Raw genomic sequence first — 26931 nt, forward strand, 5'->3', positions numbered from 1 at the left:
GGGATGGAATTTGGGGGCGCCGGTTGCAAATGATATCATATATAGCATTATGTTAGTGGTGTTGAAGGCGCATTATCTCGATTGGTCAATACCCTGGACCTCCAGGGCGGCGGCTTGGGAATTTATATATCATTTCCTTTTTATTAGTTTTGTCTTTTCTGTTAGTTTCACGGAATTTTTCCAATTAATTCCTATTTCGTTCAAAAAAAACATACAGAAGCAAAATCTGTAAAGCATCGTCCGGCACTTCCCCCGAGTCTCTATCTTGACGAAAATAAAAAGTAATGCCCCATTACCCCGTGGTAAGCTGTCGATTCATGTCGGGGATAATTTTTTTGCCTCGTCTTTCGTAATAGGATAAGAAAAGTGAAGCAAGAAAAGAAAAAGAAAAGAAAAACACCAATGCAAAAACTCCTCTAAACTCCATTCTAGTGCCTTCCTGCCAGCCCACCAACCTGTGAGTGAAAACCAATCTTTGTCGTCTCTTTTTTGTGTGTGGCCATTCGTTCTCCGGATCAAGTCGATGTGGGAAAAAAAGTGAAAAAAGATGTTGAAAGTAATGAAAAAAAAAAACAATTCGCCAGCAATTCCCCGTAAAATTATGTCCTTGCGCGTTATCCCGTACAGTTTGAATATGTGTGCCCCCTTCACAGTCGCTCCATCTCCGCATCATCGCCTCATGCCGCTGTAGTCGTTGAGCAGGTGCGTCATGTGCGTGTTGGTCGCCTTGCCAATGCGCTTGCCGGCCCTCTTCTTCTGCTGCTTGGGCTTGGCCGCCGCCGCCACGGCCTTGCGCGGGTCGTCGCTCGTCGGCTTCTGCCCAACGCTCACCAGCTTGCGGTGCATGTCGTCCAGGCTGGGCAGCTGCACGCGACGCCACATGGCTTGGAACTCGGGCTCGACCGAGTTGTGCAGCGACGCGTCGTCGGCCCACACGTACCGCGGGAAGTTGTCCTTCTTTGTGCGCACCACGAGGACCTTGTGCTCGTGCTCCAGCTTGGCCAGCGTGTCCTCGCAGTCGGGCCAGCCGTCCTTGAGGTCCTTGACCGACACGCCCGAGGCATCCGTCTTGCGCTGCAGATGGGCCAGCAGCGACGTGGCGTCCTTGACTCCCGGGATGATGGGCCGGTGCTTGTACGTGCCCGTCTTCCACGTCTGCTCGCTCAGGCTCGGATCCGGCCTCCATTCCACCCGCGGATGCCCCCTCAGCCCCTCCGTCAGCTCCTTCTTGTGCTCCTCCGTGTAGTTCCTCAGACTCAGGTGGTCGATGATGTCCGTGATGGACTTTGCGTCGCCCTTCTTCTTCAGGTACTCCACCGCAAACGTCATCTGCGTCTTGACCTCGGCACCGTATCCCGTCAGCTGCGGCTGCGAAAACGGCACTTCCGGAGCGACATCACGCTTCCTCTTTGATGTCGGCGTGTTGCTGTCTGAGGCGGCGGATGGCGAGGGCGAGGGCGGAGCGAGAGAGGCCGTGGCTTTGAGGCTCGACGGGTTGGACAGCTTGGACGCGGCCGAGGCGAGGCTGCCTCTGAATACCGAGGACTGCTTCTCTAGATACGACGACATGTTGGGCGGGGATGACCTAGCAGCGGCAGCGGTATCGTAGAGGAGGGGAGAAGAGAGAGAGGGAGCGAGGTGGTTGACGAGGGTTGATGAGCAGAGGTTGAAGCGGCAGAGTAAGTTCGTATGTATGGGGACGGGAAGAAGAGGCTGATGCGACACGGTGTGGCGCATTAGGCAATCAAGGTTGTGTGGCTTGACTCTTAATTTTTGCGGCTTATCGGCCTTATCGTTTGTTGAGAATGCCACGCAAGCAGAAACTGAGACCGGGGTGAATCCATATTTCAGGTCTCTTTGACTTTGACAATCAACTCAAGTCAGTGCGTCTTCCGGGCATACATTACATTGGACGAAGTACCTTGAAGTTGCCTTTATAATCGGGCCTATGAGGATAGCCGGTGCAAAGAGCCCCGTTCTCTTTGCCATTGCCAACATCAATTGCGGGCTTTTGTATGCGCATCGTGTCAACCAAAAAAAAAACATTGATTATCGTAGATATCTAGCCCTGTATATTTTCCGTCAAAAGGCATCATCTAGTTCATTCCTGTAACAAAGACTCCCAATGGTCTAGTGCCCGAAAATTCTTGACAGCACGCCTCTATACTGTCACGCTTATCAAAATATCCCAGATCCGTTCCCCGGCGTGTAACTGCATGCTTGAAAAAGGTAACATGTCGCAAATCCTCTCCCCAGCTCTTGTCCTGTTTACAACCCGCGCGCTGAAGCGAAAGCCCGGGCATGATCCCCCCCCTTTTCTTCTTCTCTTCTTTTGTTTTAAGATTTTATATTCGTTGTTGAAACCCTGTCATGGATAGGATGCGATTAGGCAGCCTGGGCAGTCTGCTCGGCGTTGGCCTGGATGTATTGGTAGGCGAAGTAAGCGATGAGACCGCCAATGGCAACAACGCTGTAGAGGCCGAAGCCGCCGCCGGTGGTGGAGTTGCCGACAGATGGGGTGTTGCTGGAGACGGCCTTGGGAACAGGGTCGCCGGGCTGCAGACAAACAAACGTTAGTTGTGAACAAAGGAGGACTGTCGCAAACAAGAGTTGATGGGGCGCATACCTGGCGCTTCAGGTCGCCGACGAGCAGCGCGGCGAGAGACTCGCGGGCCTCGTCGCTGTGGCCGACATCCTCGAAAGCCTCGGTGGCATCCTGGCCGGCGACGTCGAGCATGACCTCCTCACCACCACTAAGACACTGGTGTCAGCAAGACGAAGAAAAAAAGATGACATTTCCATGCAACATTGGCACTGTTTCCCCTCTCGAGATGAAAAAGAGGGGAATCCAACAACTGGTTGCCAGGATCGGGAACTGCAAGACGTACGGGTGCTCGTCGACAAACTTGGAGCAGTCGTAGACCTTGTCGTGGATCACGACGAAGAGGTCCTTCTTGGTGTTGTGCTCGGCAACATCCTGGTAAGAGTACTCTTGAGACATGGCGGGCGAATTGGGGCTTAACGCAAGCAAATAGGTTAAAAGAGAGAGTGAGAGTAAGAGAGAGAGTGAGAGTGAGAGAGAGAGAGAGAGAAGAGCGGCGAGAGACCCCAAAAGGAACTTGGTTTGGCAAAGTCGGTCAAAAAAAAAAGATGGTGGGAGAGAAAGAAGAGAAACAGCCGGTGCGAGTACGATAAAAATCGCTTTAACCGTATGGCCACAGCATCTCAGTTGTGCAGATGCCAACTAGCCATTTCACTCTGGCTGCTAGCGTTTGTCAGGCCCCATCAAATCAATTCCGTTGGGTCCGCAGGGGTCTTGCACCCGTCCAATCAGCCGCTGCAAAATTACCGCCTGGGCTGTTCTGATTCGCCTCGCTCCAGGGCATCTCATCAATCCGATCCTGAATGTATTCCGGCGGCGCTCTCAGCCAGCTAACCAGCTAATCTAGCCGTCCAGCGATCCCTTCAACTTCGCATCGCTTTTAAGCGCATCCCCCGTCTTCAAATCCCAGCATCCTCTTGTTGACGTCCTGCTTCTAGCTGGGCTTTCGGGTCAGCGACTGGCGGATCTTGCAGGAGCCCGAAAAGCCGGGGGCTCACCGGGGGTGTGGTAGCATTCGCTGATATGGAAGGCTTTGGAAGGCAGTGGTAGTATTGAATACTCCGCGCAATTCCCATGGGCAAGGCTCTATCTGGCCATGGCATCTCATGCCAGATGTCCTTACACAAAGTGGAAAAGGCTCCGTTGTGGATGAAAATCTCCCCAGCCAGCGTCAAGGATCCCTCCAAGACTATAAACTACATGTAGCCTTGACTCAATGGCACCCCCCAAAGACATCATATTGGATCCGGTCAAATAGTACCAATGAGCGTCGAACCTACCGGCATTTCCAGCACACCAGCAACCAACTCGGGTATCTCGAGCTCGGGATATGATCGGAAAGCACATGCTAGCCCCATCCCATCCTCTTATTCGCATTGCCCCAGAGCAGAATTAGCTCACAGACCAAGAGCGGGCTTATCTTAGCCTTGCTTCCAGGCCGTTGCCCCCCTCCCCTTCCGCGCTGTCCTTCCGACTCCTCCTCCAGACGGGACTTGTCCACGGTTGTTGAAGTACCTCAGTGAGCCGTCGTCTACTTTGTATTGGCTGTGCTGTGGCTTTCTCGGTGTTTGTATTCAGCATGTTCCGATTCCGAAGACCTCGGAAGATGCAACATGTTTCTGTCTACTGATCCTAAACCTCTCCTAGGTGCTGTGCTTTCTTGCGGTGGCACCTGTTCCAATAACTCCGGATGCTTGATACTGTAATGTTACTGTTACATATTATTGCTGCTACTGCTACATCGATATCACGGAGCGTCTTGTCTCACTTCGTAATCGCAAACGGTTGGCTGGCCTTGTCTCTTGTCTCAGCGGCCCCGCGTCATGCTCGGAATATCCGTGGACTGCTGAGTACGTAGCTCTCCACAGGTCCGTCTCGAGATGCAAGGCTGGGGGTATCATCCCGCCGTAACGCATATTTTGTGCTCGTACACGATTGCGCCAAGCACGGAACAGCATTCGCCCAAGTGAAAATCTCGTTTCAATGTACCGAGTGTGCTTACTGTAGTGCTTTCAGTTAGGTATGTACTACGAGTACTCATTCTTACCACTCTTCTAGCGATGCCCGCGCTTCCATGCAGTCAGATGGACGATTCCCAAAGCAGAATTTCCCGTGACACTACCAGGGTCGGGATATTCGTGTTTCTATAGTCCAAGGCCCCAAGCAGTGGTGCGTATGGCCAGAGGCGGGGTACTGCTCAGACAGTTGCTGCTCTGTTCATTGCTCATCTTCATTCTTTGACTCTATTAATCCATCGAAAAGCATCGTCTCCGTCTTGAAGCACCTTTCTTCCCAAATGGCCCAATCATAAAATCACTAAATCATCGCTTTGAGCTGCCACCACCAATGTCCTGACCCAGGCGGTAGCCCGTCACTCGGTCCCATTCAATCTTCTGCCTCGTCACCGGCAGCTGTCGCCGCAGGCCCTTGAATGCACCTTCGCTCAGGCTCACGAAGCTCTTGTTGAGATCTTCCTGGTACTTCTTCTCTATCGACGCAATCTCCTTGACGACTCCGGCGCCGGTGCCCGAGGGGATGGATGCGCTGACGGCCTTGTTGGTAAGCAGCCGCACATTGCCGTCTTCGTAGTAGTGCACGTCAACCATGATGGTGCCCTCGAGGTTTCCGGAGCTGGGGTCAAAGGTGTACACGGATCTCCATCGGCCGTTCCTATAACCTGTAAGTATCTGTAGCGTATCGTATGCTGTCGAATGTTCGTACCAGAAGTTGTTGGGGCTGTATTTGTTTGCGACAACGACAACGGCAACCTTTGAGTCGGATTCGACAGGGTATGCGCCAAGGGCAGCGTTGGGGAAGTGCTCCTTGACATAGCCTCCCAAGCTCTTCAGTGTTGATTTACTACCACAACGTTAGTCGGCTTGGAACTGGTGCCAGCATAGTTTCCGCTGCCAACCACTCACACCAGGTCCGCCTGTGATCCTTCCAGCAAGTAGCTCTGCACCGCACTGGCTTTCTGTAACCCCAGTTAGCCCCAGCTCGCCCTATTGTAGCCGCTCATGATGTCAACGTGCCTGGGCCACATGGTCCACCTCGAAGCTGGAGGAGCTCTCGACATCGTAGTATCGTCCGCCGCCCAGCGAGTTGTGCGGGCTGATCAAGACCTTTCGGGCAAGTTAGCCGTCTTCCGTCCCCGCAACACGTGTATCCTCGAGGTGCCGTACTGGCTGGCTGCTCCCCGGCAGCTTGAGTGTGATGAACTGCTCCTCGTTGTACCGCTCGAAGGCTGGCGCCAGCTCGTCCACGATGTTGGGCTCGGAGGCCGTGAGGGCCTTGATGTCTGCAGAATTCGCGCGTCAATGGTTGCTCCTCGAAGCTTCAACAAGTATTCCCGCCTCGGGCTGCATCGTACCGGCAACGACATCTGCGAGCTAATAGAAGTCGGGAGTTCAGAGGTTAGCTTGCCAACGATGACGCGTAGGAGGGGCTTGGAAGCAACTCACCTCTCCCGGGGGAGCTCCCTGGACAAAGGAAGAAACCGTCTCGATATGCGACATTGTAGAGGTTTAGCTTGGAGGAGATGAGGGAATCCGACCAGCTCTTTGGGAGCTTTTGACGTACACCGCAATCGGGTAGGGGCCAGGAGATGAAGCATGGGCGGGGCATCGAGGGGCAGGCGGCTGGTCTCCATATCCAATCGCTAGCGGGGTACACAGCCCGACTATGGCCCTTGGCAGTGGTCGCACGTACTCTGTTACCAATTCAGCTTGCATTGATCCCTAATCGTAAGTGGGCATCAAGGCCGTTACAGATGCTCTTATTATAGGCAGAAGAGTTGCCCGGGCTGTCTTGTGTCTTGTTGCTGGCGAATGCGGCTTGGTGGTGCATCTTGAGTCCGAGAACTAAATCTCTCGATGCACAATCAAGTCCCTGAGGCATAGATTTCGCACAGTGGCATCAAATGTCATATGTTACATAAGGCTTTGTTCTCTATTATTCACACTTATGCTAGAAAGAAGTTTTAGAAATTCAAAGATAAAGACACACGTTACTCGCTCCCCACATCCTTAGTACTGAACCGTCTTTTTAATACTGTCGTAAATTCCTGAAAAACACCGTTAGCAAACCAATCCAACCTACCCGAGAGGATGTATATCTGGAGATACTCACTTGCAACATCCGGGACGTGAAACTTTTCAAACATGAGAGCGTTGTGGATACTCCATCCAGCAACACGAGACACGGGAGCCTCGAGCCTGTTGAAGGTATCTGCGTTCTCTTGAATGGCGGCAGCCACCTCGGCACCAACACCGGCGTTCACCATGGATTCATGGACGACCAGGACTCTTCCAGTCTTCTGAACGCTTTCAAACACAGCCTTCTTGTCCCACGGATATATTGTGCGTAGGTCAATCAGCTCGACGGAGATGCCCAAATCCTCCTCGGCCTGCTTGATGGCCGCCATGCAGTTGTACAACGGCTGACCATATGAAACAATGGTGACGTCCTTGCCCTCCTTGAGGACTTCCGCCTTGGATAGAGGAAGCTCATACGGTGCCACGGGGACCTCCTCCACGGCGGCCCGGTACAAGATCTTGGGCTCCATGAAGATGCAGGGGTCGTTGCTTCGGATGGCCGCCAGCAATAGTCCCTTTGCTTGCACAGGCGATCGGGGCATGATGACCCGCAGTCCAGGAACGTGTGTGAACAAGGCCTCGGGAGACTGAGAGTGGTACAGGCCACCGTGGCCGACGGTTCCGCAGGGCATGCGGACCGTCATGCCCCCAGCACTCCGGCCATTGGTGCCCTCGTAGTAGCGCTTCTTTGCCGCCTCGTTGACAATCTGGTCAAAGGCGGGAAAGACGTAGTCGGCGAACTGGATCTCGGCAACGGGCCGCATTCCCTCGACGGCCATGCCAATGGCGAAGCCGAGAATGCCCTGCTCCGTCAGCGGCGTGTTGAACACCCGGTCGGCTCCGTGCGTCTCTGCGAGCTTCATGGTGCATCGAAAGACGCCGCCAAAGGCAACGTCCTCGCCAAACACGGAAACCGTCTCATCCTCCGTCAGGGCGATGTTGAGGGCGTCGTTGATGGCCTGGAACAGGTTCATCTTCTTGGTCGCGCCACGGAGGGCGTCGGAGGAGATCTCCGCGTTCTGCTTGGCTATCGCCGACGTGTGAGCCAGCAGAGGGGTTGTCGAGTAGTCAATGGGCAGGTTGAGCTTTGCGTTCGGGGGGTGTGTGGAATAGCATCGTGCCAGGTTCAGAGGTGCTGATGACGGAGCTCGGGGATGCGCCAGCGCTCCCTTCAAGTGACGAACCGCCTGACGCTTCATGGTGATTCTGATGCCTTGGACGAGGATGAGGATCAGAGGAGAGTCGAGGAATACGGGGTCCAGGATATTGCGATTCCTGCGCCCAAAGTAATTCTCATCGGTCGTCGTCGGTTTAGACGGATGGCAATGGCGCTCGGCTTGCTGCGGCCTGTCGCGGGGCTGGAGCCGGCAGAATTGGCGTTCTCTGGGCTAGACGGTGAAGCTAAGTGATAAGCATGGGGTAAAGTGGTCTGGAGAACCGAGGAGGTGCGAGCCTTAGTAATCTGGAGTTTATAGTTGTTTACAGACTCCGTGTAGTCTAGGAAGAAGCATCAATACTGTTGTGCGCAGAAGAGATTGGAGTTATCAACAGTTTATAAGTGCAGAGTTATGTACATGTACTTTGTAAGTATGGAGAGCCTGTTCAAGCCGCCAATGAGTTGAAATGAGCTAACGAGTGTGTTACTGTTACTTGTCACACTAATACTACCGAGTCTCTGTTACAAGAAGAAAAAAAGGAAACAATTGCTCTGAATAACTCTGGAATACTTCTTTCACGTATTGAGTATTTGGTCGCTCAAGATTAAGATGCCAAAATCCTTGGCCGGTGGCTGGTGTTGTTGCCAAGAATCGTCTTCGTATAGCTTCCGCATAGTGCACACCCCTTATCGCTATACCAGAACCAGGACGCGTGCTCTCGGCAATGTATTTGCACCAACAAACCCCTCTCGATAGTCTTCTCGAATCTGTGTCGCGTACTCCGTATTTCTACAGGCTCAATAAAAATCGGCGGCGGCAATTCTTCCAATTATAGCTCTGCGTCTCTCGCTCCGCCGTGCCGCTTCCGGGCCTGGTGCCGTCCTCCCGGCCGAATCTCCGATTTGGGTCGTGTTGCCCGGCCAACGAGCCAAGGCTTGGCAATCTGACCTGCAAAACTCAGCCCGGTGACGTGTATAATCGGTTAAACGGCCATGGCATTGTTTTGAGTTGTTTGTAGAGCATGTGGAATTGTGGTTTTTCTTCTTTCAATCGCTTCTTGAACTTCTTTCCAGCGTGAATTTCATAGAGATCGATGCGTTTTCGAGTTGATGCGTTCTGTATACTAGCGAGCTCCCGCTCGATCACGACGTTACGATGAGCGATACCGACGTACCGCGTGCGCACCACCACCGCAACCGCAGCGCGCGAGGCGAATCATCCAGAAGAGACAGGAACAGGGACAGGGACAGGCCGCGGAAGAAGGAATCGCGGACGCGGAGAGGCGCCAGCAGCGCGGATGAAGGCAGAGCCGACAGACGCAGCAGGTCGCAGTCGCTCTCCGCAGGGGCGCTGGCGCAACTGAACCAGGATAATGTGAGGCAGCAGAGACAGGCTGATCGCGAGCGGAGGAAACGAGACCGCGACCGAGGGAGAGGAGAGGACGATGAGAGAGCCCGAGAGCGCGCGGAGAGGCATCAAAGGCGAGAGCGAGAACGCGAGCGCGAACGGGAGCGGGAGCGGGAGCGGCAGCGGGAACGAGAACAAACAAGAGCAAGAGAGAGGTCGCCCAGTCCCGACCCGGAGACTGAGCCCAGCATTGTGCCAAAGAAGTATCGCAAACCTAGCAAGCAGAAAAAGTCCAGAGTTGTTAGCGGGGCAGTGATGGAGGAGGGGAGGTCCAAGGGATGGCGGTTCGGGTTTGGGATTGGGGGTCACTCGCGGGATGATAGCTATGACAGTCTTAGAAAAGAAGACATGTATAGTCAGCCGGAGAAGAAGAAGAAAAAAGGGGGGTGGTCCAAGAGAAAGAAATGTAGGTTGGCGATCGGGGACTGCTTAGAAGTATCACTAACCTTTTGTTGCCAGGGATCATTGGAGGAATAGTTGCCCTCGTTCTCCTCATTATCATTATCGTGGCCGCTGTGCTCGGCTCAAAGCACAAATCTGGCGGTGGTAGTAGCGATGATTCGTCGTCTGGGTCTTCTGCAAGCAGCAGTGATGTCCCGCTCAAATACAGAAACACAGATCTCGACCCTTCGACGTGGGCGAGCACGGAGGATTTCAACACCACCTTCACCGACCAAATGGTTGGGAATCTTCCCGTCATGGGCCTTTACTCGAAATGGGACGATTCTGCTCAGGCGAACAGCAAGGTGCCTGCGCTGGACAAGCCCTGGGGAGACTATTCGAAAACACCGGCCAAAGGAGTCAACTTGGGAGGGTGGCTATCGATTGAGCCTTTCATTACACCGTCTCTCTTCAACTATCCCCCAAGTTCTGGAATTGTGGACGAATGGACCCTATGCGCCCATCTTGGATCCAAGGCCGCATCGACGATTGAGAACCATTACAACACCTTTGTTACAGAGGACGATTTCAAAGCTATTGCCGACGCCGGTCTGGATCATGTCCGCATCCCTTTCTCGTACTGGGCTGTCAAAGTTTACGATGGTGACCAGTACATCTATCGAACATCGTGGCGATACCTCCTGCGCGGCATCGAGTGGGCTAGGAAATACGGTCTACGGGTCAACCTCGACTTACACGGCCTACCAGGGAGCCAGAACGGATGGAATCACAGCGGCAGACAGGGCACAATCGGCTGGCTCAACGGCACCAACGGGGCGCTAAACGCACAGCGATCCCTCGACATTCACAACAGCCTCTCACAGTTCTTCTCCCAGGACAGATACCAGAACATCATCACGCACTACGGCCTAGCCAACGAGCCCAAGATGACCTTCCTCAAGGCCAATGACGTGGTGAACTGGACGGAAACGGCATTCACCATGGTTCGCAAAAACGGCTTCAAGGGGCTGGTCATCTTTGGCGACGGCTTCATGGGCCTGGACAACTGGCAGGGCCTCATGCAGGGCTACGACGGGCTGGTTCTCGACGTCCACCAGTACGTGATTTTCAACCAGAACCAGATCGACTACACGCACCAAAAGAAGATTCAGTATGCGTGCCAGGGATGGACGCAGCAGGCGCTGCAGAGCCAGGACAAGAGCACGGGCTACGGGCCCACGCAATTCGCCGAATGGTCTCAAGCAGACACCGACTGCGCCCAGTACGTGACCAACGTGGGCCAGGGCAACCGGTGGGAGGGCACGCTCAACACGGGCAACGCGAGCACGGCGATTCTGACGCCAGACTGCCCGACCAAGAACAGCCAGTGCTCGTGCGACAACGCCAACGCGGACCCGAGCAAATGGAGCGCCGAGTACAAAAAGTTCCTGTCCATGTTTGCCCAGGCGCAAATGTACAGCTTCGAAAAGGGGCTCGGCTGGTGGTACTGGACGTGGAAGACGGAGAGCTCGCCGCAGTGGAGCTACCAGGCCGGGATGCAGGCGGGCGTGTTGCCGTCGAAGGCGTGGGAGCGGGATTTCAACTGCGACGCAGACGTGCCGGACTTTGCGGCGAGCGGACTGCCAGAGTATTATTGATTTTTTTATTATGATTGTTGTTTTGTCTTGTTCGGGGAGGGCTGATTGTTACATATATATTCGGCGGGGGGGGGACAAGGGGGAGGAATATGGGGAGGATGCGAGTATAATTTGGAGAATACCCTGTTGTTTTGCGTTTTATAGAATGCCTGCTGGTGTACATACGAAGAGCTCATGTTGTCTGCGAGCAGGTCGGGGGAGTTTTTATGATTGGCGTTGGGCTGCTTTAGACATTGTATATCGATATTGGAGGTGACGATGCCCGATGATGGAGATGCAGCATTGCGCTGTACATGTACATGGCCTGAAGATGAATATACGAGACTGTGAGGAGGATTGAAAATCTCAACGATTTTTTTTGGCCTCCAGATGTGATGTGATGCGTTTCGCGAGTCAGCAACGGGTCGTGATATTTCCGCCTGGGCGCGTGAGCTGCTGCAGGGTGACAGTGTAGCTTGACGTGAAGGTCGAATTTACGGATTAAAAGATGACTTTCTTTTCAAACGCGAGAGCGAGAGCGAGCGAGGCCCGGCCGCAGCACCCGCGATACCCGAAGCCTTCTCGCGCCTTTTCTCCCAAGGCCTAAGGCCTAGGGGCGGCTTCGTAACGCCGAAGGGAGCTTGTACGCGTGTGTGAGAGGTCTGAGCTGCTCTGGTTTTAATGGAGATTTGATTCCATGTTTCTCTTGAGGTCTTTATTAATTCGTAATGCTAGGTATGTAAGCGGCTTCACTTCGTTCTCGTATTATCCGTATTAGTCGTAGTATCAAACCGCCCGGTGCGTTTGGTCTCCACGTGGGAAACAATGGGAACGAAGACCCTGTCGTTTACGAGTACGTGTACACTAGAAGAATGAAAGTTCGTGTTTTTTTTTTTTTTTTTGAATACATCTGAATACGTGAGGAAGGGCGTCCAATCGCCGAGACGGGGGCTTGCGTTTTCTTGCTTGTTGGTCATGGGAATTAGAAGGGTTTACCAGCTCTAGGAACGAGGCCTAGGAAGGATCAGAGCTTGCAGTACACAACTCTGTTAGGAGTTGGACAAATAGGAAACATACTCGTAAGCCAAGAAAGCCAGGGAAAAAACCCCCATTTCCTCCTGGGGTAAGTATTGCCGCCGAGAGCTGCCGGGAGGAGCGAAAGCGGCCGGACGTATGCATAGCCTGATTTGGAGTGTGCTCGGCAGTTAGCGGACCGCACTTTGTTTTGCTCTTTTTTGGTGGTTTGGCTGGCCTTGTTGGATCTCGCTCTTCGCCTTTATGTAAAAACGTCCGGTGTGGGATCCACTGACGATGGGGATTGGCGACGGGCTGATTAACAGCTTTACGTCGAGGCTGGGGCTGGTGATTGGTAACGTTGAGTCCTATTCTGTTGTCGTGTGGTTGCTTGCCCATTCTTTCTTCTTCTCTTCTTCTTTACTTCGAGTGGGTTCGTTCTCGGATGACTATTTCCAGGATACTCGTGCAGATTCGGGCGTATTCTGGAGGGGGATCCATTGATAATGCTTGACCGTCACGTCACCTCCTGATTGATAATGCCTGCATAGCATCTTGGCCACCATTGCCAAAATCTGCTATATACACGGGCGTTGATCCACCGGGTCATCGTCTTGGCTCAACTCTCATCAAGCATCACTAGCATTAACTTATTAGAATCCTCTTTTCACGCAGCTTGGCCACGGCATCCCACTCCGAGGCCGTTGAGAGAGAGAGAGATACATACATTACAGAAAAAGAGAGTCGCTAACCTAATGACGGCACCGGACGGGGACACAGCTTCGACGCTCGCGCCCGACATGGCAGACCGGGAAAACGGCGAAAAGCCCTACGAGAACCCCAGCCTGGGGGGGGATGCAGATGATCTGCGGCTGGAGATGACGCCGTCGACAGGGAGCTCGGTGAGGCGGGACCTGGACCGCACGCGGTCGCAAAACGGCTACGGCGTATCAGACGAGCAGCGCGGCGACAAGGCATTAGAGGCTGGCCAGCCGGAGACGGATCCGTACGAGGTTGGCTGGGATGATGGGGATAACGATCCGTCGTGTCCTCGGAGCTTCAACAAGGCGCGCAAGTGGCTGATTGTGCTTATTTGCGCGTGTGGAAGCCTTACAGTGTAAGTGTTGATGTTTTTTTTTTTTTTAGTATTTGATTTTGATGTGGTTGATATCACTTGTTTGGATTGTGTGAGACAAGAGGAGCAAAAGGAGAGACATGGACAACGAGATGGACGCACGCCTTGGTGAAACCTCATGGCGCTTGTGTGCGTTGCATTTGTCTCACTCACGGCACATTATGTCGAGGTTACGAGCAACAAGAGTTCAATTAGTCGCTGACATGGAGCCAATCTCTTGTGCAATATAGGACATGCGCCAGCTCGATATACACCTCGACTTACGCGCAGATGGAGGCCGAATTCCACAACGTGCGTGAGATTTCCGACCTCGGCCTGTCGACGTTTGTCCTGGGCATCGCCATTGGGCCCATGCTACTGAGTCCCCTGAGCGAGTTCTACGGCCGCCGGCCCATCTACCTGGTGTCGTGGACCATGTATCTCATCTGGCTGATCCCCTCGGCCGTGGCCAAGAACATTGCCACCATGGTGGTTGTCCGCTTCTTCGACGGCTTGGCGGGCAGCGCCTTTCTGACCGTGTCTGGCGGCACCGTGGGCGATTTGTTTGCGAGACACGAGTTGCAGCTGCCGATGGCGGTGTTTAGCATTGCGCCCTTTGTAGGGCCTAGCCTTGGACCTCTATTGGGAGGCTTCATCAACTACTTTACGCATTGGAGGTGGACCTACTATGTGCTGCTCATCTGGGCTGGCGTCATGTGGGTTGCCATTGTTGTTCTGGTGCCGGAGACGTACCGTAAGATAGAGCCCTCTCCCTTGAATGTTTAAAAGTATACCATCAGCGTGAGATTGAAATGACTGACATGAGAGTTTTGACGTGTCACCTGTAATAGATCCGATATTGCTCAGAAACAAGGCTCGCAAGCTGCGAAAGGACACGGGCGACGACCGGTGGTTGGCCCCCTCGGAAAAGACGCAAAAGACTGTGGTCCAGGCCGTGGGCACCTCCTTGCAGCGGCCCTTTCAGCTGCTCATCTTCGAGCCCATGTGCCTCAGCCTGTGCATCTTCACCGCCATTCTGCTGGGCATCCTCTACCTCTTCTTCGGCGCGTTCCCCCTCGTCTTCGCGACCAACCACGGCTTCAACCTGTGGCAGATTGGCCTGACCTTTGTGGGCATCGGCGTGGGCATGGTGCTCGGCATGCTGACGGACCCGGTCTGGTTCCGCATCCGCGCCAGGCTCATGGCCAAGCTGGAGCAGGAGACTGGCGTGCCGGGCGGCAGCGAGCCCGAGTTTCGGCTGCCGTCGGCCATCGTGGGGTCCGTCCTGGTGCCCATTGGCATCTTCATGTTTGGGTGGACGACGTACTCGTCGGTGCACTGGATCGTGCCCATCATTGGATCGGCCATCTTTGGATTGGGGTGAGTCTATCTTTGAGCCACGGTGACGCAGCGTTGCAAATAGTTGGCATCCTTGTTTCTTTGATGCCACCCTCCTTCTTCTTCCCATCCCCTCCCTCCCCCTCCCTTCTTCTTCTCAGCCGGTTTCACGTTTTGAGCATGACCTGTTTCGGGTTGGAAAGTAAACGTCCTCATTGGATCCTTGACTCGGTGGCTGACTCTGGATGTTCGCTTTACAGCAACCTCCTTGTATTCACCAGCGTCTTTACGTTTTTGGTAAGTTTTTCAAAAAATCTGTAGCAATGCCTGACTCGTGCTGGGTCAAATTCAGCAACATGTACTGACCGACGGACGTGTTCAGGTCGACGCCTATCCCATGTATGCCGCCAGTGCCCTCGCCGCCAACGCTTTTGTGCGCTGTTCATTCGCAGGTATGCCAAGTCGATGATCCGTCATGCTTTGTCCATGTATGAAGCAGTGGCGTGATGTGATGCTAACTTGATGGTCTTGCAGCTGTGTTCCCCCTGTTTGGTACACAAATGTACAACAAGCTCGGATTCCAGTGGGCGTCGTCGCTATTGGCGTTCTTAACCGTGGCCATGATACCGTTCCCTTACCTCTTTTTCAAATACGGCAAGAAGATTAGGAGCAAGAGCAGATTTGCCAAGAATTAGGAGACGGCTGCTTGCTCTACCCTCTGGCTTTCAGAGGTGGCTTGAAGGAGGGGAGGGGGACCAGGGGGGGAGGTGTACGATGCACTGTAATCGTATCTTGTGTGGGAGTGCAATACTAATACCAGGGCATTTTGGGATAATTCGTTTTTTAAGGGGCGTAAGGGAAAACACCAAGAAGGAGAGAAAGAGAAAAGAGAAAAGAGACAAGAAGTGACGGTTTTCTTTGGACTACATGTACGGACTATCGGATAAGACACCACGTCTCGGCTAGACCCCCGAGGCTGTATGTAGCATGGGATGAGCGACATGACGGATATGACTTATAGATAATGATATTAATAAGAGAGAAGACATTGGATTATATCACACCGAGGAGGGGAGGGCCAATTGGACAAGAAGAGTTGGCTTCTTGGAGACAGGGATTTGAGGTGTGAGTCACGGGCGTCTGCATGAGAGCCGTCTCTGGGCGTAAAAGCAAGAGCAGAGCACGCGTCAACTAGGACGCAAGGGGGATTACTATGGAGGACTTGCCAAGGCCAGAGAGAGAAAGCCATCTCGTGAGCTGTTTGGCTGTGTGAGTGGCCTGGGGTCGTGTGTGGCTTGCGGAGAATGAAGTAGCCAAGCCACGGATGGCTTGTTGGGATACATGAAGGCGGGCGTTTAAAGTTGAGAGAGGAGGGGGGGCAGTTGTGTGTTTTTTACCGTCAATGGAGATGGGGAGGCAACTCGTGATGAAGCTAGGAGACAAGAAGGATTCAAAATTGGGCATGGGAACTAGATACATGCATTGATCCATGCCACACTTGAAATAGCGAGTTGAGGTTTTGCTACTTGTATGTGGATTTCAACAGTCCCAGTTTCTGCCGTCCCCTGATTTGACAGCCCATGGCACGGCAGGATGCGGAGCTGAAGCCCAAAGAACCAATGGAGCAAGTTGTTGTGATGCGCAAGGGCTTTTTTTTTCTCCATTCGAGTCTTTGCCTTTTTGGGGGTTGGGTTGCAAGCAACTCGAGAGGGTGATACGGGCCTGCAGATTACGCAAGTACAAAACGTCTGGTCCATGCAATTGACTTGATGGAGCGGTGGCATGCCGTGGCATGTGAGACTGCCATGTAAGGGGAACATGGATGATCCATGTGAGAGACTGGAGAGTTTATGCTGTGTTTGAGACAAATGTGGACGGCGTATATTCCGTACTCGTAGATGAGATGGCAAAGTCCCATGTTCGTTTCTGGGGACGGGTCGAATAACCAGGACATGCATGTTTTACGACAATGAGGGAGGCAGGGCACATCAGTTGGGCACTGTCATTGTTTTTTTCCGCCTGCACGACTCCTCAATAGGGGGCGAGCTACCTTCGTATACAATTTACAGCTGCATTTGCATTGACACACAAGATGTCCAGGGGGGTTGGGCTGGGTTTGGTTCATCGAGCGTGCCTTGTACTCATAAATGCTTGTAGAGGGACTCGGAGCCGGCGTCCCTCGGGAGCTCGGTTATCGCTGATCGAGCATGGGGAGGGGGTTCCGAGATTTTTCGTGTTAGCCGTACGGAGTAGAAGCTCAAGAAAGCCAATTCTCCTTTCCTTGTTTCCTTTTTTTTCTTTTTTCCCAATCTTTTTTGTGGGTACGTGTATTCCAGAACTATTTCTTGTTGTGTGTTGACTCTATTCTCTTGTAAGTGCCAACATGCTTCCATCTTGTTAGGAGCCGTTGTGCTCAACTCGTATTCATCACACAAGCCCTGCCGCCTTTGTTGGGCAGAATTTCCCCCCCATTCATGAAAAAAAAAACAAGAAAAAAAAAGACAAAAAGCAACAGAAAATTTCTCCCGTCCCCCGGCTTGACACATGCAGCGAACCTGCATTCGCAAGCCCAAAGAGCAAATAATGGCACCCCCTGGGCTTTGGACTGGAGCTTCTGGATTGGTGGGCTCCCAAGTTCGTTGTTAGCCGCACCCACCGGCGAACCCCAGAACGGCGGCCGCGGTTGGGACTAGAGAGACTAGGGGAGTACCTTGGCCGTCGGTGAGATTTGTGAGGCTGGAGAGAGTAGACGGCATGTACTTTGTGTCCAGGTTCAGACGAAGTTTTTTTTTCCCCCCAACCGGGATGCTGCTTGCTTTTGAGCGATCGTCGTTGCTGGAGATGTTGGCACTTGCAGAGACCCTCACCGGTGAGCAGCTGGTGGGTTTGTAGAGATGCAGCGAAGACAGCCATGCGGCTTTTGAAGGATCGCAGCCCGGTCCAGGCTGGACAGCCGGCGCCCCTCTTGGCCAAATCACTGCCGCAATCTAGTGAATTTGATCTGCAGGCCGATGCTGTGCGAGCACCTGTAATCAAAAGGACGGACGGACACACACGCGACACTCCCAACTAACTGGCCTTGCATTCTGTGCTATTGATCGAGGTGACTTGAATGGGTTCAAGGCTGTTGGGGGAGGGACTCGCATCGATTGCATTGCATTGATTGGCCCTGGTCCAGTTGATTCGGCATAAGCCATGACTGTCCATTACATGTACCTGGTTCGTCCGCTCTCGCCCCGTGCATGCGGATGCCCGCAAGTACCAGCTACCGCTCGCCGGCCAACCCTTGGGCCGTGGCCACTCAGCGTCCAGCTGATTCCCAAACAGCCCCAAGCGCCGCCGCCACCGGCCCAGTTCGGGTCAAGGCCTGGAGCAAAAACCCCGCAGTCCTGCCCTGCGTTACGGGGGATCCCCAGCGGTCCAGCGGCACTAGCACCAGCCCGTTCCCCCCCCCAGCGGCAATGCAGCGGTGCTCTCCAGCGGTGCTCCAGCGGGTGCTCCAGCGCACCCAAGAGAGCCGCGCACCGCCCGCTGCAATTGCGAATCGAATCGATGGAACCTCGCTCGGAATTCTGACGGCAACGCACGAGCTTTAACTCGACGACTAAGCAAACGTCGGCACTCCAGCCTCTGACTCCAGCCTCCTCCTCTCTGCGCCTCAGCTTCTTCCTTTTCCTTTGTCTTCTTGCCGGGCCTTGATTTCTTCCAACCAGACAGACCGTCGGTTGCCGTGGCCAGCAGCCGCATTGCGCATTGCATTTCGCTGCCAGCGGAAAGGGGCCAAGCCGCAACAGGCGCAAACGGGGCCCTTTGCCGTCATCGCCGCCATCGCTCTCCGGGCCTCATCCCAGCCGAGCCGCTGCTTGCTCGCATGCCTCGTTGCTGCGCGCCCTCAACTCAGCTTTGCGATCCTCGGGCCCGATCCTCACAGCGCGCCGTGTCGCCTCCCGCCTGCTCCTGCTCCTGCTGCTGCTGCTGCTGCTGCTGCTCTGCGCATCATCCAACCCCCAATCCAATGGTGGGCGCGGCCAAGCGTATGGGTAACGGGTAGCTACTTCGAAATCTCTTCGCGCTCTCTCCCTCTCTCTCTCTCTCTCTCCATCTCGCAGTTCTCCCTTGGGAAACGAACCTATACCCCCCCCCCCCCCCCCTTCTTCTCTCTCCTCCCACTCCCATATCCTTCCTTCGCCCGCACTCTGCGCAGACGCGGCGTTACATCTTGTCTCTCGAACCTGGGCCGATCGATCACACACCCCCGTTATCCGAGAAGGGAACAGATCCTGCCCGGCTGCGCTTCCGCGCTGGAATTCACTGGCCTCCATGCCACCGGCGCCGCCGCTCTATTGATTCTACCGCCTTTGTCACACGACCAGACGCCCTCCTGCGTGCTTCACGAATCACAGACGCCCATTGGCCTTCGACCGCTGTGAGAATACGAACTTGGCCAACCCCCGACCTGTTTGGCCCTGTCTGTCGCTTTCGGCCTCCCGTCCGATCAACTGCCGGGAGCCCACACGGATCGTCCCTCCCGCGACCGGTCAGCGCATAGTACCTACTTGTCTCATACATACATACCGCGCATATACAAGCACGAGCAACGTCGAGGCTCTGCTTCAGCTTCTACTTGTGCTTCTGCCCTCCTGCTCAGCTCGGCTCAGTCCAGCCCGGTTTGGCTTGGCTCTCTGCCATTCGTCCACCTTGGGTCTTGTTAACCGCATATATCCCTGGCGCGCTTCAAGCCACTGTGGATCGCCTCTTGTTTTAATCGCACATCCCCAAGAAAAGTCACGGCCGTGTAACTATCAGGCCCTTGCTCGCTCGTGCCACGAAAGCCGTGCGTTTGGTGTGGTTGATCAGCGCAAAAGTTGGATGGATTTGGGGGAGACGAGACTTCTGGGGAACGGAGCCCGATCGCCGCCCTGATTTGCAAAGAGCAAGACGCATTACCTGGGCTGCTGTGCATGCGCCAAGGAGGGGCTTTGTTGTTCTATAAAGACCAGGCAAAATGCCCCAAGACATGGAGGATAACGGGGCAGACGTCTCAGATCCCGTATCCGAGAACGAGGAAGACTCGGAGACTCTGCTGAAAGACGAAGACGAGAGAATGGCCGACCCAATGGCGGCCAATGGTTCTTACGAAGATAAGAAGAAGTATGATCCCAAGGATCCTTTGCGGCCGAGGCGGAAAAAAGCAAGGAGGGCATGCTTTGCTTGCCAGAGGGCACATCTGACATGCGGTGCGTCTTTCTCGGGAGAACGAGCCCCCCCTTTCCCTCTCCCTTTCCCAATGCCCCCGTCTGCCAACCCAATTCCTCGGATATACAATCGAACTCGTTGATTCCTTTCTTGGCCGTCCTCAACTTTCATCACCCTTTTTTGCTAGCTGTGACTAACATTTGGTTGTAGGAGACGAGAGGCCGTGTAAGCGGTGCATCAAGCGTGGTCTTGCCGATGCTTGCCAGGATGGCGTGCGTAAAAAGGCCAAATATCTGCACGATGCCCCTCCAGAGGCCCTTCGACCCGTTCTCGGCCCCAACTTCAGCCCTCCTCCTTCTGCAAAGGCCAACGGACACCGCCATGATTCTATTCACTCCGACAACAACGTTCTTGGCACGGTTACGGGCGACGGCTTTCTATCGCAAGGCAGTGCCACGTTCCCGGTCTATCCAAGCGTCAGCCAGCCGCAGGTAGCCATCCCTGAAGCCATCCACCTCAACCCGCAGGCATCACCCATATCGCCATCTTTCCACAGCGCCTCCGCGGCGGGCCAAGCTCACATGGGCGGCATGCTCCAAGGAAACACCATGGACTTTAATGCTCTGTTCGACCCCAGCAACCCCGCGCTCTACAACTTTGATCTCGAAGGCCTGAATTTTGGCAGTCAATATGCCGGATGGGAGTTTGGCATTCTCAACAAGATGGGCCTCGGAGCGGAGACACCTCCTCGGGAAAACTCCATCTCGCAAACGCCAAAGACTGAGGCCAGTTATGCAGCCATGTTTGGCAACGGAAGTGGATCGTATGACGGCGCCATGGTGGGCGACTATGCCGGCATGGATCTCGGCGGCTCGAATATATATACCCAAGGCAATCTTCAGCACGGCCTTCCCCACGCATTTGCCATTGCCGCCGGGCCCAACAGCTTGGCCAGCCCCAGCACCGACGCAACTGCCAGTCCGCAGGCCATCATGGATGGTTCCCCGAACCCGGCGGCTGGCGGATTCCCTGGCTTGCCAAACATGACCGGGGCTTCTCGCCTCAAGCCGAAGCAGGACAAGATGGTACAGTCGATCCTCGGCAAGAGGCAACGGGACTCTGCATCCATCTACGCAAGCGTCAAGGAACCCTATCCTTATGTTGCTGGATTCCACAACATGATATCCGTCCTACGCAACAGACTACCGCTGAGCAAGCTGTGGAAGATTGCTCAGTCGCTGGGAGAGATTCGGCCGTCGTTCATCTCCTGCACCAAGGACCTGACGCGCGAAGATCTCATCTTTATGGAGAAATGCTTCCAGCGGACCCTTGTTGAGTTTGACGACTTTCTGCAGCACTGCTGCGCGCCAACCATTGTATGTCGACGCTCCGGAGAGGTGGCAGCCGTAAACAAGGAGTTTGCGGCGTTGACGGGCTGGCCCAAGGACGTGCTCCTGGGCAAGGCGCCCAACCGCAACATCTATACTCGATCCTCAGACGAGGGCACGGACGATGGCGATAGCTTAACTTCATCTGGCCAAGTGACGCCTGCCAAGAACCAGCCGATGCAGACCAACAACAACAATAACAACAACAGCAACAACAACGGACGGCCACAACCAGTCTTCTTGGGCGAGCTGCTTGATGACGACAGCCTTGTCGAATTCTATCGCGACTTTGCCCAGCTTGCGTTTGAAGATAGCCGAGGCAAGGTGCAGCGCAGCGGCCGGCTGATGAAGTATCGCACGCAGGAGATGCTGGATGCCAAGGAGATGCTGGGGCCTCAGAGACACCCGAGGACGGGCATCCTGAGCAGTCGCGTCACCATGATTGACAGTGAGCACGGCATTTCGCGCATCGAAAAGGACGGCAAGGTGGACTGTACGTACTGCTGGACGATTAAGCGGGACGTCTTTGACATTCCCATGATGATAATCATTAATGTGAGTTTTGGCTTGTTTCATTCTGATATTCGATGCTGTCAGTATGCTAATGGTTTATAGTTCTTGCCCCGATATCACCCCAACCAGGAGCCACATCAGCTCGCTGTATGACGCTCATCGTCGCCCCTAGTGGGCACACTCTCTATACGTTAACCTTTTATGCATACAAGGTGTTGGCAATTTTTCCATTCTTGCTTTTTCCTTTCCTTTTCAACGTTTTTGCCATGGGCTGGGGGTGAGGTAACGCATTATACGGCTTACCCCTTTAAAAACAAAATTTCGGTGGGCTATGGGGGCTAGATTTAGGATTGCTTTTCTTCTTTTTCTGCTGTCATTCATGAAAGGCACGGGGGCATCTCGTGACGGGTATGATTTCTGGCTGGCTTGGGTATTTTGTTTTCTTCGTTTTCGGGATCCGCTATGACATGAAACTTTTAATGACAAAAGAGGGGATTACTTGGATGATACCCGCGTGCGCGAACACACACATACAGACACAAAACACATAACAACGCATACCTCACACACATTCTCCAAATTTACGTACATTTAGTATATAAGTGTGAACTGGCCAAGAAGGGGGATTTGTGTATCTTGGCCGGTATGATGCTATTGGCTTTGTTTTCTTCTTCTATTATCCAAGAACATTTGCGGTGCTTTTCTCTCTCTCCTGTCTATGGTGATGCCCATCCCAACCTTGTATCCTCTCCCTCCCACCTGGTGTAGTAAAAAATAGCCATCTTGTCTGTGACACTCCAACAAAATTGAAACAAATTAAAAAAAAAAAAAAAAAAAAAAAAACATTGAGAAAAATCATCTATAAAGGCTTGACGAACCACTCCGCATCCTCCTCGCTCCCCTTATCCCACGCCCAGCTCTCCCTCGCAAGACTCTTCTTGGCAACCTCGCAGTCAAAGTTGATATCGTCAATCAGCGCCTCCAGACTCTTGTAGTCCTTTTCCTCGCGGATGAAGCCCAAGATCAGCAGGCGCATGTGGGCGTCGTAGAAATCGCGGCCGAACTTGTGCAGGATGTGCACCTCGGCGCTGCGCACGGTGTTCTTGTAGAAGGGGTTGTAGCCGATGGACATGACCATGGGGAAGACGGTGAATGCGCCGGAGGGGGCGGAGGCGGGCTGGTCCGGGTGGGAGGACGGCAGGGCGAGGGAGGCGTAGCCGAAGTAGACGCCCGAGGGGATGTTTGCGATCCAGGGGGTGAGGGCGTCGTCGACGGGGAGGTTGGCGGTTGGGATGCCGAGCTGGTTTTTGAAGGGGGATTGTTAGAATGATGGACGTTTTTGGAGGTGTTTTTTACGTACCTCTTTGGAGCCGCGGCCGAAGCCGGAAATGACTTTGCCTTCCATTTTGTAAGGGTAGGGAGATTCGGGGCCGGCTTGGGGGCCGACGATGTCGGGGCGGGACGACATGGTGATGGGTGATGTCGAGTGAGTGAGTGAGTTTGGGATGAGTTGAGTTGAGATGGCTGAAGATGCGGGTGATGAGATGCGCCGGCAGTCCAGGGACACGGAGTTTCCTTGGAAACAATCTCTCAAGGGTTTGAATAGTATCTTCTTTTATGCCGCAGACCCAACGGAACAAGGATGCATCTAACTCTTGAAAAAGAAAGGAAACTCGGTCGGTATATGACTCTTGCAATCGAGGGGCTCTCCGTAATTATGCCTTATCAGCTCGCGCGCGGGATTGCCCTGGAGAAGAGAATGGAGACGGCGTGCGGGCCTCCAGATTGGCGGGGCAGAAGCCAAAGGAAACGGGCAACTTTTTTTTTTTTCCTTCTTCTTCTATTGACGGCGCTTGGGTCTAGTTGATCCAGCTCGGGCTTCGGTGGCGGGGCAAGTCCGGACGCGGGTAAGCGGGTTTTCTATTGCTGTAAGGATTAGGATGCAAGATTGGTGGTGTTGCTGGAGAAGAAAGTCGTGGTTTATGACTCTTTACATTGTAAAAGGGGGGGATCATGGATTCATCAAGAGCAGAATGGGGTGTTTTAAATCACTTTTTTTTTTTTTTAAAGAAATGGTTTTGGAGGTATCATTTGCATATTCATTTCAAAACTACATGTAAGCCGTCAATCTGTTGCTGACCAATGGCCCCAGCAATTCCGGGGCGTCAAAACGCCTTTGCAAATTATTAATCTGCCATCGTCATATTCTGTGTATCATTCTGGTCCCCCTGTTCCTAACAAAATGCGCAATTGACCTGAGCACTGGGGGGGTATTGCAATTCCAATTCCAATTCCGACAATTTCTGAGCTCAACAGTGGCGAGTTCAGACGAAACTCTGCGTATAAAAGAGCGTCAAAGAAGAAAAAAATGAAGACAAAAAAGAACCAGAGAGAGTGGGATGGGTATTGACTCTTCACAGATGCCGCAAAACAAAATGCAGCCCTTTCTGTGACACATGTTGGACTCGCCATTCACTGAGTTTCCTCCTTGGCCTCCTCCTTGGTGGCCTCCCACTCGGTCCGGCCAAGCCTGATGATGTCGCTCTGGCCGAGGATCCAGAACTTGCTGGGCGCCTTACCCTCGTCGGCCAGCTGCGTGGCCCGGATGGCCGCTCGCGCAATCACCTCGGCATCCTGCGCGAAGCTGTCCTTCAACCCGAGGAAGCCCAGCCCCCGCGCAAACGCCATGGCGAGGCCCTCGACGAGGCGCTTCTGCTCGCGCTCGCCCATGATGAGGCCGGGGCGCACAATGATGCCGTGGTCGAACTCGAGCTCCTTGACCGTGGTCTCGACGCCCTTCTTCATCTTGCTGTAGGGCGAGGTGGACGCCAGCAGGCCGTCGGAGCCGACGCTGGAGATGAAGACAAAGGTCTTGACGCCGGCCTGCTTGGCGGCGCGGGCCACCTCGACGTTGAGGTCGTGGTCAATCTTCCATTGGTTCTCGATGCCGCCGGCGGCCGCGCGGGTGGTGCCGATGGCGGAGAAGGCGACGTGCGGCGCGGGCGAGATGCTCGTCAGGGCGGCGGGCCACTTGGTGACGTCGGCGTCGATGATGGAGTTGAGGTTGGGCGATTCGGCGGCGGCGGCCTTGGGGGCGCGGCGGCCGACGGTGTGGACGGGCCTGAAGGGGCCGGTTGCGAGGAGGTTGGAGAGGATGAAGGAGCCTACGAGGCCGGTCGAGCCAAAGACGGCGGCGGAGTGGGGAGCGGCCATTGTTTTGTTTTGAATCTGTTGATGGCGATGGCGATGTGTTGAAGTCAAGTCTGGAGCTATGTGGGAGCTATATGGAGTTGGAGGAGGAGGAGGAGGAGGAGCCAGATGGGGGGAGAGGGCAGCAACCAGCTTGGATTGGGTACTAATCCATCATATATAGTACCCATCTACCTAGGTAGGTACTTTCGTGCCTTGTAAACGATATGCGTAGTACCTATGATGGAATGGAGTTAATAACAAATGCGGCCCGAAACGCCCGAGCTTCTGGAATGATTGGGGGGCCCATGTCTGTGATTGTCCGCCCGCAGGCGAGAATGGGCAACATCTAATCAAGAATTGAACCAACGGCTACCATGTGATACGGCGGACAGAGCGGATAGGAGCGGACTTTTGGAGGTACTACTAAATTGATACGGTAGGTAGCTCTGGTTGTTACGATTGATGTGATTTGCCTGCTTGGTTCTACCTTAGTAGGCATCGATCGTATTAACCTTCTGACGGGGGCGCCGGCACAGGCACATACAGTACGGGATGTTCCGTGACGGACGTGATTTCTGGGTTGACGCTCGAGGCATTGGATCGATGCAGCTGGTGGAGGCGTCGGGGCAATTACGCCGCTGCCCCGTCTGGTGCTTATGATGCTGGTCGAATTGATTGCATGTGATGGATGTCTGGTCCTTTTTGGGGACTGCATGAGCTCGTCAGACTGCAAAGAGCTCACATCAAATGCAATTTCAACCTCCAGGGCTGAGCTACAGCCGAGCTACTTTGATCCATAACGGTCCCCTCCAGGGCATCCGCATACTCGCTAGGCGCCATCGGTGCCCCTCCAACTGCCCTACTGCCAGCCCAGCATTGCCCCTCCATCACTGCTAGGTCCGAAGTGGGCTTGCGACAGCTTCTCTGCCTGCCAGGATTGAAGCTTCAGTTTCCAATCAAAAACTCCGCCATCGTCGCATCGCATCACATCATATGCGCGCAGCCTGATTGTGAACCGAGGAATTACTGTTGCACCGACTCGCATAGCCTCACATCACGCAAAACGAAAAAAACCAAAAGAAAAAAAAAAAAAAACACCTACGCACCTAAACTCCGCCCATCATGGCCACTCAATACGAACGTAAGCTCAGTCAAACCAATCCATCACAACTCCAAGATCTAAAACACAACGCGCAGTCGAACACAATGTCCAGTTCTCCGAATCTCGCCGCGCCGGCCGCCGCGTCGACATGGCCTCCTTCTTCTCCCTCCTCAACCAGCTAGACGAGCCCGCGACGACGCAGAACCCGCACAACAACCCGCACGCCACGCCCACGCCCGTCGACACCGCCGCGCTCTTCCGCCTGCTGCAGAGCCAGATGCAGACGCTGCTGACGACGGCGCCGACGACGGACAACCGCTCGTTCCTCGAGGACCTCATCAGCTCGCTCGAGGAGGACATCCACGACCCGCCCACCCGGCTGCAGGGCGCCAGCCAGGAGTTTGTCGACATGCTGGACCGCGTCAACAGGAAGAGGCTCGACAAGGACGACGACTGCGCCATCTGCAAGGTGCCCTACCTGGAGGACGAGTTTTGCCTTGTCGTGGAGCTGCCGTGCAAGGGGAAGCACCGGTTCGATCTTGAGTGCGTTGGGCCGTGGTTGCGGAGCAAGGGGACTTGTCCCATGTGTCGTGAGGAGATGGGCAGGAAGAAGGAGGTTCCTATTGTGGAAGATGATGAAGAGGAGGATGGCGATATGATGTATGCGTAATGATGTTGGGCATTGTTAGAGTTGGGCGCATTGGTGTTTCTGTTGAACTTTTCATTTTGGGAAGGATGGATTTTATGAAGCCGTGGCTGCTCATGATGTAGAAAGCGAATATTTATGGGTTGCCAG

At 54.1% G+C, this 26931-nt stretch overlaps 11 protein-coding genes across 11 annotated transcripts; 5 read left to right on the forward strand and 6 right to left on the reverse strand.

Annotated features, from left to right (window-relative positions):
- Positions 1 to 669: 669 nt before the first annotated feature.
- On the reverse strand, positions 670 to 1737 carry Triagg1_4054 (uncharacterized protein; the record flags this gene model as incomplete). The annotated part of the gene is made up of 1 exon (XM_062898415.1): positions 670 to 1737. The coding sequence occupies one exon, from the start codon at positions 1735 to 1737 to the stop codon at positions 670 to 672; it is 1068 nt and encodes a 355-aa protein (XP_062757074.1).
- Positions 1738 to 2385: 648 nt separating this feature from the next.
- Positions 2386 to 3001, reverse strand: Triagg1_4055 (uncharacterized protein; the record flags this gene model as incomplete). Its single annotated transcript, XM_062898416.1, has 3 exons — positions 2386 to 2556; positions 2627 to 2753; positions 2889 to 3001. The coding sequence occupies 3 exons, from the start codon at positions 2999 to 3001 to the stop codon at positions 2386 to 2388; spliced, it is 411 nt and encodes a 136-aa protein (XP_062757075.1).
- Positions 3002 to 4923: 1922 nt separating this feature from the next.
- On the reverse strand, positions 4924 to 6117 carry Triagg1_4056 (uncharacterized protein; the record flags this gene model as incomplete). Its single annotated transcript, XM_062898417.1, has 7 exons — positions 4924 to 5272; positions 5324 to 5461; positions 5524 to 5576; positions 5644 to 5724; positions 5785 to 5900; positions 5973 to 5991; positions 6064 to 6117. The coding sequence occupies 7 exons, from the start codon at positions 6115 to 6117 to the stop codon at positions 4924 to 4926; spliced, it is 810 nt and encodes a 269-aa protein (XP_062757076.1).
- Positions 6118 to 6608: 491 nt separating this feature from the next.
- Triagg1_4057 (uncharacterized protein) lies at positions 6609 to 7895 on the reverse strand (the record flags this gene model as incomplete). Its single annotated transcript, XM_062898418.1, has 1 exon — positions 6609 to 7895. The coding sequence occupies one exon, from the start codon at positions 7893 to 7895 to the stop codon at positions 6609 to 6611; it is 1287 nt and encodes a 428-aa protein (XP_062757077.1).
- Positions 7896 to 9008: 1113 nt separating this feature from the next.
- On the forward strand, positions 9009 to 11299 carry Triagg1_4058 (CAZyme family GH5; the record flags this gene model as incomplete). Its single annotated transcript, XM_062898419.1, has 2 exons — positions 9009 to 9666; positions 9720 to 11299. The coding sequence occupies 2 exons, from the start codon at positions 9009 to 9011 to the stop codon at positions 11297 to 11299; spliced, it is 2238 nt and encodes a 745-aa protein (XP_062757078.1).
- Positions 11300 to 13047: 1748 nt separating this feature from the next.
- Positions 13048 to 15439, forward strand: Triagg1_4059 (uncharacterized protein; the record flags this gene model as incomplete). The annotated part of the gene is made up of 6 exons (XM_062898421.1): positions 13048 to 13409; positions 13658 to 14160; positions 14258 to 14786; positions 15005 to 15041; positions 15097 to 15196; positions 15279 to 15439. 6 exons carry the CDS (start codon positions 13048 to 13050, stop codon positions 15437 to 15439), a joined length of 1692 nt encoding a protein of 563 aa, XP_062757079.1.
- Positions 15440 to 17986: 2547 nt separating this feature from the next.
- Triagg1_4060 (uncharacterized protein) lies at positions 17987 to 19174 on the forward strand (the record flags this gene model as incomplete). The annotated part of the gene is made up of 2 exons (XM_062898422.1): positions 17987 to 18238; positions 18458 to 19174. 2 exons carry the CDS (start codon positions 17987 to 17989, stop codon positions 19172 to 19174), a joined length of 969 nt encoding a protein of 322 aa, XP_062757080.1.
- Positions 19175 to 19749: 575 nt separating this feature from the next.
- Positions 19750 to 21994, forward strand: Triagg1_4061 (uncharacterized protein; the record flags this gene model as incomplete). The annotated part of the gene is made up of 3 exons (XM_062898423.1): positions 19750 to 19981; positions 20151 to 21883; positions 21944 to 21994. The coding sequence occupies 3 exons, from the start codon at positions 19750 to 19752 to the stop codon at positions 21992 to 21994; spliced, it is 2016 nt and encodes a 671-aa protein (XP_062757081.1).
- A 706-nt stretch (positions 21995 to 22700) lies between these two features.
- Positions 22701 to 23309, reverse strand: Triagg1_4062 (uncharacterized protein; the record flags this gene model as incomplete). The annotated part of the gene is made up of 2 exons (XM_062898424.1): positions 22701 to 23141; positions 23202 to 23309. The coding sequence occupies 2 exons, from the start codon at positions 23307 to 23309 to the stop codon at positions 22701 to 22703; spliced, it is 549 nt and encodes a 182-aa protein (XP_062757082.1).
- Positions 23310 to 24313: 1004 nt separating this feature from the next.
- Positions 24314 to 25054, reverse strand: Triagg1_4063 (uncharacterized protein; the record flags this gene model as incomplete). Its single annotated transcript, XM_062898425.1, has 1 exon — positions 24314 to 25054. One exon carries the CDS (start codon positions 25052 to 25054, stop codon positions 24314 to 24316), a length of 741 nt encoding a protein of 246 aa, XP_062757083.1.
- A 1101-nt stretch (positions 25055 to 26155) lies between these two features.
- Triagg1_4064 (uncharacterized protein) lies at positions 26156 to 26805 on the forward strand (the record flags this gene model as incomplete). The annotated part of the gene is made up of 2 exons (XM_062898426.1): positions 26156 to 26174; positions 26231 to 26805. The coding sequence occupies 2 exons, from the start codon at positions 26156 to 26158 to the stop codon at positions 26803 to 26805; spliced, it is 594 nt and encodes a 197-aa protein (XP_062757084.1).
- Between the last annotated feature and the right edge of the window lie 126 nt (positions 26806 to 26931).

The sequence above is a fragment of the Trichoderma aggressivum genome, assembly GCF_033847375.1.
Source record: "Trichoderma aggressivum f. europaeum strain CBS 100526 chromosome Unknown scaffold_012, whole genome shotgun sequence".
Lineage (NCBI taxonomy): Eukaryota > Fungi > Ascomycota > Sordariomycetes > Hypocreales > Hypocreaceae > Trichoderma > Trichoderma aggressivum.